The sequence below is a fragment of the Mustelus asterias genome, chromosome 2 (genome assembly GCF_964213995.1).
Source record: "Mustelus asterias chromosome 2, sMusAst1.hap1.1, whole genome shotgun sequence".
NCBI lineage: Eukaryota > Metazoa > Chordata > Chondrichthyes > Carcharhiniformes > Triakidae > Mustelus > Mustelus asterias.
Window position 1 is genome coordinate 64,464,641 of NC_135802.1, and position 12,237 is coordinate 64,476,877.

Sequence of the window (12,237 nt, forward strand, 5' to 3'; positions counted from 1 at the left end):
GTTCTTTTGAAACTATTCTGCCCTCTGGGAGAGACATAAAAGACCCTTGGCACGATTTGAAGAAGAGTGGGGAACTTATCCCAGTATCCTAATCCGTATTTATCTCCCAAAAAATATGATTTAAAAAGACACCTAGTCATTGTCTCATTGCCTTTTGCTGTCTGTATATTGGCTACCAAGTTTCCTTATCTTACAACAATGATTAAACTTTCAAAGTATCTCATTGGTTGTAAATCACTGAGAACCGTCAACCAAAGTAACCAAATTTACTAAATGACTCCCAAATGAAGAAATTATCAACAAGATTGTAGTTTTTATATCAACATGAATCCAAACTAATGCAAATTAGTCATGAATTAACAGACAAATGACATGCCAAAATTTCACTCTAAATAGTTGACACAACAAAGATACATCTTGTACAACTTGAGCACCTGCAGACATGTGGCACCACATATAGTTCCAAAGCTCTCCAATTCATCCTCTGATTTATCGAATCTTTCACTTTCCTGCTCAATTGTTTTGGCCCCTGAATCACATTCATTGATCACTGTATTCTATCGAGGTCCCAGAATCACTGGACATCCAAAAGGTACACTTCTGCTGAACTTCCTTAGCTAGGTTCGTAACAGTCTTAATGGTACAGATTCCTCAAAGGCTCCTTTACCTGGTCCTTTTAATAAATCCCAATAAAGAGTCTGGTTGGCTCCAGAGAAACTGAAACAGCAGCAGTAAAATTGTCAATTCCTAACTATTTCTAATCCTGTCTTTGTCTTCTTGTCCTGCTCAAATGTATTATACACACAGCTCCTGGATGAATGTGCCTTTGCTGTTCTCCCCTCTGCTGCAACTTTCCCTTGTCTGTGGATTTGCTTTTCCTGCAGCATTCCTTTGTATCTAACCCCAGGGCTTTTTGTAACTTAAACTCCTCCCTATTGCTACTGCTGTCGGGTCAGGGGTCACCTGGTCACATGAAGCAGGCTTCCTTATTGTTCAAGAAAATTACAACTGGTCCCTTTTACAGTTGATGCAAACTCTTAAAAAAATCTTTCCAAACATTCTTGAAAATAATTACATATTTCACAAATATTTCCAAGCAGTTACACATTTGCCCTATTGCCATAGGCCATCACAATGTCCTCAAGTCATGAAAGATGCTACATAAGTTCTTTATTGTTAGTGTTAATTTAAAACTATTATCAGTTTGATATATTGCTACAGATATCTCTGTTGCTGCAAATCAATGAGGCTATAGTCTTGCAGCTAAGTTACAGGAAAGTACTACTATTGATTCGTGTACACTTGGTGACTCAAAGAAGATGTGGTTGAAATACCAATTAATGAATAAGACTATAGTTAACTTTTAAGTTAGCACTGCATTTTGCCTTTGGGAAAATCTGGAAATAGCTAACCTATATATTTTTATTACATAATAGCGATAAAGACGAGTCACGTGCAACAAGTAAAATTTTAGTAGTGACCTCTTATTAGCAATATCGCTATTGATCTCATATCGAATTGATAGCTAGCATCAGTTCGTAGATCAATCTAGCCTCAGGATATGAACAATACACAACCCACTCACTGCAATCTTCTGTCATATAAAATGATCCCTAACACTATACAGTTTGTTGATGGTTCATCTCCTAATGCTGAAGCCACTCTATCTATGACATGCTTTCAAATGCTGCACAAAGGTAGATAGTTTACTGCATCACATTGCTCCTTTCTGGCAGTAATTGTGAACTCTTTTCCTCGGGCAATAAGAATATCATTCTAACAATAGATTTCTACTCTGTCCTAACTGTCAGTTACTCCTCCAACTATTGCTGGAAGATGTTATAACTTCTATTCTTAATAATTGTTGCTATGGAACAGTTCTATAAATATACCAGCAGTTTTTTTAAAAATCAGTCTTGGTAAACACACCCTTCTATTATAGCAGAACAATGGGACATCCATACTGCTGAAACAAGTGCCATTTTAAAATGAACAGCTGGAACTGTCTCCCGTCAGTAATCATTACTAATCAGGTCAACAAAGAAGCACAGAAAGACATCAACAACAGATTGTTTTCCAAAAAGTACAAGCTGTGAAAAATCATTTTCTTGTTGATTTGAGTCAACTCCATTTAAATGCCTGGAGCATGAGCATCTTGTTGTGTGAAACACACACATATTGAAATCCGATTCCTGGATTATCCTGTAGAACTTGCTCATGTTTCCAATTTGACACTTCAAATATATATTTGCTGAAGGTCAGTTTGATTCACGTTGTCATCATATACATGGGGCAGCACGGTGGCACAGTGATTAGCACTGCTGCCTCACAGCGCCAGGGGTCCGGGTTCATTTCCGGCCTCGGGTCACTGTTTGTATGGAGATTACATATTCTCCCCGTGTCTGCGTGGGTTTCCTCCAGGTGTTCCAACATCCTCCCACACTCCAAAAATGCGCCAGTTAGGTTGATTGGCCATGCTAAATTGATCCTTAGTGTTAGAGAGATTAGCGGGTAAATATGTGGAGTTATGGGGATGGGACCTGGGTGGGATTGTTGTCAGTGCAGGCTTGAGGGGCTGAATGGCCTCTTTCTGCGCAGTCGAGATTCTATGATTCAATGATCTGTCCTCTCATGCGGCCTACGTAGTGACAGTGAGGAAACGTCTGATTTCCATCCTGGTGATGAGTAAACGTTTGTATTTTGCTCAAAGTTCAACATGGAAGGACAAAATCGGGACATCACAGTGATCCAAGGCTGGGTCTGCACCAGCTTGAGGTTTTAGCCTCATCACCACATTTAGATTCACTTCTTAAATCCTGCAGAAAACTTGTCCCTGTACTTCCTTGGAATACAGAGATAAGAGACAATGGCCAACCAACACAGTCACTATGAGCCGAATGGTGCCTTTGCTGTATCAATTCCTTGATTCTGTGAATTATAAGGTTTTTTCATCGGGCAACAACATTCCTCAGTGATTATTTTTTCTTACAGTATCTAATGTAGCATGATGTAAACACAATGCAATTTTTAAACTTTAACTTAAATGTCTTTATATAATAATTTATTATTAAATGTCTTTCATAATAATTTATGACTCAAATATGCAATATTTGAAGTATTCTGTACACACTTAAATAACAAGATAGGTTGAGAGACACCAAGGGTTCCACAGCTAATGAGGTAGGCAAACCACCCCAAACCTGAAAATACAGTAAAGAAATATAATGAGAGAATAGTGTGGTTTTATGAAGGGAAAGTCATGCTTGACCAACTTTTTTGTATTCTTTGAAGAAATAACAAAGAGTAAACAAGAACAATACTGTGGATGAATATATGTGGATTTTTAAAAGACTTCAAATTCAAGATTCAAAAGTCACAACCTCACAATCTAAGGCCAAAACATGCAGAGTCAGGGACAAGTGCCAGAAATGGTTAAAAAGCAGAAAAGATAGAGTAGGTGTTAAGTTATTCAGACTGGCAGAAGAGGGGAAAGAGGTATTCCATTGTTCGGAGACTATTGTTGTACACCATTTCCATAAATTATTTGGACTTGTGAATTGGAAGTGCTATTTCAAAATTTGCGGATGACAGTAAATGTAATTTTATGCATGGAGTATATCAGCATGGGTGTGTATGTGCAAAGAATTAATAATAAGGTAGTACTTAAGTGGTAACAGATAGAGATATAGTCAATACTGATACTTCTCCAAGGAAAACAAAATAGCAGACAAACAGTGCAGAACAGCAGAATTAACCTGCATCTCTGTGAAGAAAACAAATTGGTCTCAATAGCCAATTATAGGCCTGTGTAGTTTGTAGCTTGGCTAGCATAAGGCAGCACAGATCGAGGAGCCAGGATAGCCTGAGAAGACCTTTCTCTGCCAACAGAAAGACAAGGTAACTTTGCTTTTTTCCGCACAATCTGAAACAAGTATTAACATCTTCCAAACGGGTTGCATTGACTAAATTCTGGAAATAAGGTGTAACATAAGCACTCTCTTATAGTCTCTCACTGAACTAGTGATTAAAAGCACTGCAGCCTGTAACAATATTGTCTGTAACAATAAACAAGGTTCAAGGCCTCATTTATGTTGTGTTAGCTGATCAATCAGCAGTTTGTTTGGTTCAATCAGTCTCAGTATTGCTAGACTAAATATGCAGGGCATGCTGCTTGTTGTCTTGATGAGATTAGTCATCCAAAGAAAGAGCATTTATGTGGCATCTTTCACAACCTTAAAATGTCCCAAAATACTTTCCAGCCAATTAAGTACTTTTGAAGTGTAGTAACTGCTGTAATGTTGGAAACAAGGCAACCTATTTGCACATAACAAGGCTCCACAATTTATTTGGCAGAGTACTGGAGGAAATTCCCCTGCTCATCTTTAAATGCATGCTCTCAGATCTTTTATGTCCACCTAAAAAGGCAAACAGGGCCACAATTTAAAACCCCATCTGAAAGACTGCACTTCCAACAATACTGCCATCCCGCAACATTGCACGAGATCATCGGGTTGGAATTTGTGCTCAGGTCCTTGACTGGGGCCTGAATTTACGATCTTCCAAATGAAAGGAACGAGTTCTACAAACGCTTATGCAACAGAAAAGAAGTGAATAATTGCTGTGAAGTAGGAAGGCCTTTGCACCATTTGGGGAAAAAATGTGTAGACACTGGATCTATGTTTAATGTATCAATACTTGTTCCTTATTTTTCCTTCCAGGGTAACCTGAGCTTCTCCTGTGTGGAATCTCGTGCCATTCCTGTGTTTTTCAATAGCAGCAGTTACTTGTTGCTGCCTGGACACGTGAACCAGGATTTGTTTTCAGTCAGTTTTATGTTTCGGACGTGGAACCCCAACAGTTTACTCTTATTCGGCAAATTTGCCCCTGGCTGTGGAATGGTGGAAATTGACCTCAGTGATGGAAAAGTCAGCATTAACATCAGCGTCAACCAGACAAAGATGAATAGCATTGAGATGTCTGCAGGTACGTGTAAAACAAATAAAACTCTTCAAATCTTCAACTAAGTTTGGTTAAAGCTGTACATTTTAGCAATGAAATATGAGAATCACAGATGAGACCTCCTCACAGAAAATCAAAGCATTCTCAATAATTTTAATATCCCATTTTTATATTTCTGCTCATTTTTATCAGCATTTTACAAGTGAAAGTGTTCAGGACTTTCTTTCAGAGCATGATGCATGATTGAAATTATAATCATGGAACAATCTTTGATTTATTATTGTCACGTGTATTGGGATACAGTGAAAAATAATGTTTCTTGTGTGTGAGTCAGACAAAACATACCATTCATAGAGTACATAGGGGAGAAGGAAAGGAGATAGTGCAGAAAGTAGTGTTACAGTCATAGCTAGGGTGTTGAGAAAGATCAACTTAATATAAGGTAGGTCCATTCAAAAGTCTGATGGCACCTAGTAAGAAGCTGTTCTTGAGTCAGTTGGTATGTGTCCTCAGACTTTTGTATCTTTCTCCCAATAGAAGAAGGTGGAAGAGAGAATGTCCTGGGTGTGTGAGGTCCTTGATTATGCTGGCTGCTTTTCTGAGGCAGTGGGAAATGTAGACAGAGTCAATGGATGGGAGGCTGGTTTGTGTGATGCACTGGGCTACATTCACAATAGTTTATTGCAATCTTGGTCAGAGCAAGTGCCATACCAAGCTATGATACATCCGGAAAGGATGCTTTTTATGCAGAATCCGTAAAAATTGGTGAGAGTCGCAGCAGGCATGCCAAATTTCCTTATCCTTCTGAGAAAGTAGAGGCTTTGGTGGGCTTTCTTAACTATAACATCAATGTGGAGGGACCAGGACAGGTTGTTGATGATCTGGGCACTTGACCATTTGATCTGGATTAGTAACTGGATCTACTGATATTAGTTCAACTTCTCCCACTTATTTTTGTTATGACCATGTCATTAAACCCCTGCATTTATACTGGGTATAGAAGTATAATGATTATGTTGCTAGACTACTAATCCAGAAGCCTGAATTTATTGACCTGGAGACATGAGTTCAAATTACATCACAGCAGCTGAGGAATTTCAATTTTGTTCTTAAAATAAATCTGAAAAAAAAAGCCAATATCAGTAACAGTGACAAACTACTGATTGTCATAAAAGCCCATTTTATCCACTGATGTTATTCAGAGAAGGAAACCTGCTCACCTTGATTTGAACAATATGTGACGCCAGAATCATAGCAACACATTTACCTCTTAACTGCTTCAGTTAACCAAGCCACTTGGTTATATGAAACTGCTACAAAGAAACTGCGTATTTACCATCAAGCCAGGTGATCAATCCTGGCTCACCGAGGAGAGTAAAAGAACTTCCCGGAACAGCATCACCTGTACCTAAAAATAAAGTGAAATTTTGGGGAAGCTACAATTTAGGACTACATGCATACTAAATAGAAGCAGTATTCTATAGACTGAGCTAAGCGAGCTCACAACCAATGGGTCAGATCAAAGCTCGACAGTCCTGAATGGTGGTGAATAATTAAACAACCAACCAGAGGAGGAGCATCTACAAATATCCCCATCCTCAATGATGGGGAAACTGAGCACAACAGTGCAAAAGGCAATGCTGAAGAGTTTGAAACCATTTTCAGCAAAAAGTGCTGGGTGGATGATCAGGTCTCCAGCATCACAGATACCAGTCTTCAACCAAATTGATTTACTAGACATGAAATCAAGAAATGACAGAAGGGATTGGATACAGCAAAGGCTATGCTGACAGTGTCCCGGTTGTATGTTAATGACTTAGAATCATAGAATCCCTACAGTACAAAAGGAGGCCATACGGCCCATTGAGTCTGCACCAAAAACAATCTCACCCAGGCCCTATCCCCTTAACCTCACATATTTACCCTGCTCGCCCCCCTGACACTAAAGGGCAATTTAGCATGACCACCTAACCTTATGTCCCAGAACTAGCCATGCCCTAAGACAAAACGTTCCAGTGCAGCAAAACACTGGCATTGGCCTGACAATATGGAAAATTGCCCAGAAGTGTCCTGTCTACAAAAGGTAGATCAAATTGTAACAACCAACTGGCTTACCATCATCTTCCCTAGGGCAGTTAGGACAATTACTGCTGAGGTTGCCAGCGATGTCCACACTCCAAGAATTAATTTAATAAGTTGAAACAGATTTTAAAAAATTGACCCAAAATTTAAATGAATTTGAATATTAATTATATATTTTTTAATACATGCTGAGCCTTAGTGATGTTCATCCAGCAGAAGGAATTCTTCAGTTGCAAGCAATAAAAAGAACTTACTTCAGCAAGTAAATCAAAGAGAAAGATTTAATACAGACACTTCATTACTCCATCACTGAGGCCATACCCTGGGCCATACAAGTTCTTCACAATTCCCAAACTGCTTCTTATTTATGCTGGTCAGCTGACCACCACATCATTTTGTCATTGGTTACATTGCCTACCAGTTCAGCTAGTTAGTTGACCCTCGCAGCATGTTACCATTGATTACATTATAACCGATCAAATGTTATCATTGGTTAGTTGCATTCTAACAAGTAATGAGATTCTCCTTTTAAAATGGCTGCTATTAACCTAAATAGACAGTTTCTTTCAAAGTTATCTTGCTTATGGATCATTTCCACTGCCAAGATACCACTGACTAATTATTTGAGACTGGTTGATGTTCTGCACAAAAGTAAGGAAGCTCACCCGCGTTTCATGTAGATTGCACCCTGAATGCACAATTAGAATCTTTGAGCCTTAACTTTCTCACTTTTTGCCTAAACTATCCACTTTACAATAAGTGGGACTGTTCTCTGTGCAGTGAACACTCACTCATACTATAGAGTCATAGGGTGTACAGCATGGAAACAGGCCCTTTGGCCCAGCTTGTCCATGCCGCCCTTATTTTTTTTTTTTAAAACCCGTAAGCTAATCCCAATTACCCGCATTTGGCCCATATCCCTCTATACCCATGTAACTATCAAAATGCTTTTTAAAAGATAAAATTGTACCCGCCTCTACTACTACCTCTGGCAGCTTGTTCCAGACACTCACCACCCTCTGTGTGAAAACATTGCCCCTCTGGACACTTTTGTATCTCTCCCCTCTCAACTTAAGCTTATGCCCTCTAGTTTTAGACTCCCCTATCTTTGGGAAAAGATATTGACTATCTACCTTGTCTATGCCCTTCATTATTTTATATACCTCTATAAGTTCACCCCTCAGCCTCCTACGCTCCAGAGAAAAAAGTCCCAGTCCATTCAGCCTCTCCTTATAACTCAATCCATCAAGTCCTGGTAGCATCCTAGTAAATCTTTTCTGCACTCTTTCTACTTTAATAATATCCTTTCTATAATAGGGTGATCAGAATTGCACACAGTATTCCAAGTGTGGCCTTACCAATGTCTTGTACAACTTCAACAAGACGTCCCAACTCCTGTATTCAAATGTTCTGACCAATGAAACCAAGCATGCCGAATGCCGCCTTCACCACTCTGTCCACCTGTGACTCCACTTTCAAGGAGCTGTGAACCTGTACCCCTAGATCTCTTTGTTCTGTAATTCTCCCCAATGCCCTACCATTAACTGAGTAAGTCCTGTCCTGGTTCAATCTACCAAAATGCATTACCTCGCATTTGTCTAAATTAAACTCCATCTGCCATTCGTCAGCCCACTGGCCCAATTGATCAAGATCCCGCTGCAATTGGACATAACCTTCCTCACTGTCCACCATGCCACCAATCTTGGTGTCATCTGCAAACTTACTAACCATGCCCACTATATTCTCATCCAAATCATTAATATAAATGACAAATAACAGTGGGCCCAGCACTGATCCCTGAGGCACACCGCTGGTCACAGGCCTCCAGTTTGAAAAACAACTCTCTACAACCACCCTCTGGCTTCTGTCAAGAAGTCAATTTTTTATCCATTGAGATACCTCACCCTGGATCCCATGAGATTTAACTTTATGCAACAATCTACCATGCGGTACCTTGTCAAAGGCCTTGCTAAAGTCCATGTAGACAACATCAACTGCACTGCCCTCATGTACCTTCTTGGTTACCCCTCCAAAAAACTCAATCAAATTTGTGAGATATGATTTTCCAGTCACAAAGCCATGCTGACTGTCCCTAATCAGTCCTTGCATCTCTAAATGCCTGTAGATCCTGTCTCTCAAAATACCTTCCAACAATTTACCCACCACAGATGTGAGGCTAACTGGCCTGTAGTTCCCAGACTATTCCCTGCAGCCCTTTCTAAACAAAGGCACAACATTTGCCACTCTCCAATCTTCAGGCACCTCACCTGTGACTATCGATGATTCAAATATCTCGGCTAGGGGACCCGCAATTTCTTCCCTAGCCTCCCACAATGTCCTGGGATATACTTCATCAGGTCCTGGGGATTTATCTATCTTGATGCGCTTTAAGACTTTCAGCACCTCCTTCTCTGTAATATGTACACTCCTCAAGACATCATTATTTATTTCCCCAAGTTCCCTAACATCCATGCTTTTCTCGACAGTAAATACTTATGAGAAATGTTCATTTAGGATCTCACCCATCTCTTGTGGATCCGCACATAGATTACCTTGTTGATTCTTAAGAGGCCCTACTCTGTCCCTTGTTACTCTTTTGCCCTTTATGTATTTGTAAAAGCTCTTTGGATTCTCCTTTGCCTTATCTGCCAAAACAATTCTGTGTCCCCTTTTTGCCCTCCTGATTTCTCTCTTAACTCTACTCCTACACCCTCTGTACTCCAAGAGATTCACTTGATCCCAGCTGCCTATGCACGTCATGTGCCTCTTTCTTCTTCTTGACCAGGGCCTCAATATCCCGAGTCATCCAGGATTCCCGACTTCTGCCAGCCTTGCCCTTCACTCTAAGAGTAAACAAAAATTATGTACATCTTCAATTGTTTGTTCTTGAGACTCTGAAACTTGATGACAGGTTTCAATGTGCACCTAGCAATAAGCTAATGGAGTAATCCCCATCTAAAGAAAAATAAAAATAGCTTTAAAAAATAGTCAAGGAAGGAGTAGCCCTTATTAGGGTTATGCACTACGAACTTACAAAATTCAATGGTGAAAAATACAGTATCCCCTTGAGTTGTTTTCAAATTAAAGTGTGACTTGTTAATCTTCATTGGGGAGCTCATTGGGAAGAATTGCCGAACCAAAGGATGTGAGGAGCTGTATTAACATTGGCAGAAATATAGTTATTAACCTGGGGAGTTTCCATGATTAACTGAAGTATGTTAATCCAGCTCCATTGTAGTCAGAGTCAGTGATTCCTTGAAATTAGTTCCCAGATGTTGTAATCAGCACTTCCTATTTAAATATTAAAACCCGAGAAAGAAAGAAATTGAATAAATCTGAAGACTGCTGGAGTTAATCAAAATTTTATTATTTTTAAACAGAAATAAGATTTTGGGTCCTGAATTTCCTCAGACATTGTGCTCTTGTGTTTTATCTTCTGTAGCCAAAACTTTATGTACATGCACATTACCTTACTCTGCTAAGGTCAGAAGATTCCATCCCTACTAGATGTCCATCAGTGCATTAGGGGCAGGGGGGCCGGGAGGTGCAATTGTGAGACAAGGAAGAGGGGCTACAATGTCACATTGAACCAGTGCAATTGACTCAGACCCCCATGCATGTTCTGCATCTCCCTCCCAACAATGTTTACCTCACCTTACGTCCCAGCAATATTCACCACCTACCCCTGCCTTCGCATTGGCGGTACTCACTCCCTCCCACTCCCCAGACAGTACTCAACAAACATGTTGAGTGGGGTGAACATTGTCAGGGGTGAGAGCGGATCAGGGGGGAGTGAACACTGTCAGGGGTGAGAGTGGTTGGGGGGAGTGAACGCTGTCAGGGGTGGGAGCGCAGGTGGGGGGGGGGGGTTAAACACTGTTGTGAAATGGGGGTTGAACATTCTTGGGATTTGAACATTGTTGGCTGTGGGGGGTGAACAATTTTGGGGACAAGAACGCAGGGTGAACATTGTTGGGGTTGGGGCGGGCGAGCACTGTCACTGAGAGGAAACTGTGCAATGTCATTTTAAGGCAATGAACTGAAGGCAGACCTTAAAGGGTTCATCTTCACTTCATAATGAGAAAAAGGAGGCAGGCTACAATGCTATTATGCTTGACAATTTGCTTCCTGAATCAGTTTATTACTGCATCCTTGCTGGGACTGGTAATGGAAAGTGTAAAGGCTCCAGTGTAAAGAGGAAAGTTGGTAGATTAAATCACAGTCAGCGTTGGACACAGCTTTTTCACACTGACCAGAAGATCTGCATTTATCCTATTAATTCAGTATTTTTAAAAGTACAGCCAATTGTAGGATACATCAGCTGGCAGAGGAAGAGACCATACAACCTCTGAAGGTAGAAGATGATAGTGCTGCTGCCATATTTGAGAGCTCTTTGCCTAATGTCCATGTTTCATCAAAGAAAACTAGATGAACTGAGTAAGTTTAATAAAAGTTAGAAAGTGCACCCTCAAGCGTGTGACTAAAGAGCAGCTTATCCCCAGGGAGCAGATCAGGCGGAACTCAGAAAACCTATCCAATTACTTTCTAACAGAGGCTGCGAGGAATGATGCAGATTTTGTGGTAAAATATTTACCGGAGTACACAAGATAAATTGGAAACCATGCGAGACGTTTTTTTCTATGCACTAGCAGTTTCTAATTTAAGAATTCCAATATATCCAGGGATCTGAACGAGAAATAGGCCATTACCTGATCAAAGCATCTCCACTATGCTCAGGAATAAAACTGATCTGATCTTTTAAGATCTGTGTGGTAGTATGACTCCCCGGAGAAAGGAATAATCTTTTCCCTTTCCGGTTATATTGAATCATGGGATGATCATCTGATGGTCCATTTATAGTATCAAAGGGGAACTATATCAGTACATTATTCATCTCCTGTTTATTAGCATAGAAATTACAATAAAAAGAGTTCAAGAGCTTAAAAGTTGTTCAGTCAGGAAGAAAATGTTAACTGAATTTTTATTAAACTGTAAATTATGATGATGTACATAGAACATAGAACATTACAGCGCAGAACAGGCCCTTCGGCCCACGATGTTGCACCGACCAGTTAAAAAAAAACAGTGACTCTCCAACCTAAACCAATTTCTTTTCGTCCATGAACCTATCTACGGATCTCTTAAACGCCCCCAAACTAGGCGCATTTACTACTGATGCTGGCAGGGCATTCCAAT

The 12,237-nt window shown here is 40.1% G+C and overlaps 1 protein-coding gene across 1 annotated transcript in view; it reads left to right on the plus strand.

Annotated features, from left to right (window-relative positions):
- Positions 1-12,237, plus strand: part of LOC144508500 (contactin-associated protein-like 2) — a 1,535,312-nt gene that overhangs the window by 549,824 nt on the left and 973,251 nt on the right. Inside the window, exon 9 of the mRNA XM_078236477.1 lies at positions 4,719-4,983. Within this exon, the coding sequence (XP_078092603.1) occupies positions 4,719-4,983 (265 nt within the window). The remainder of the gene's footprint in view (positions 1-4,718; positions 4,984-12,237) is intronic.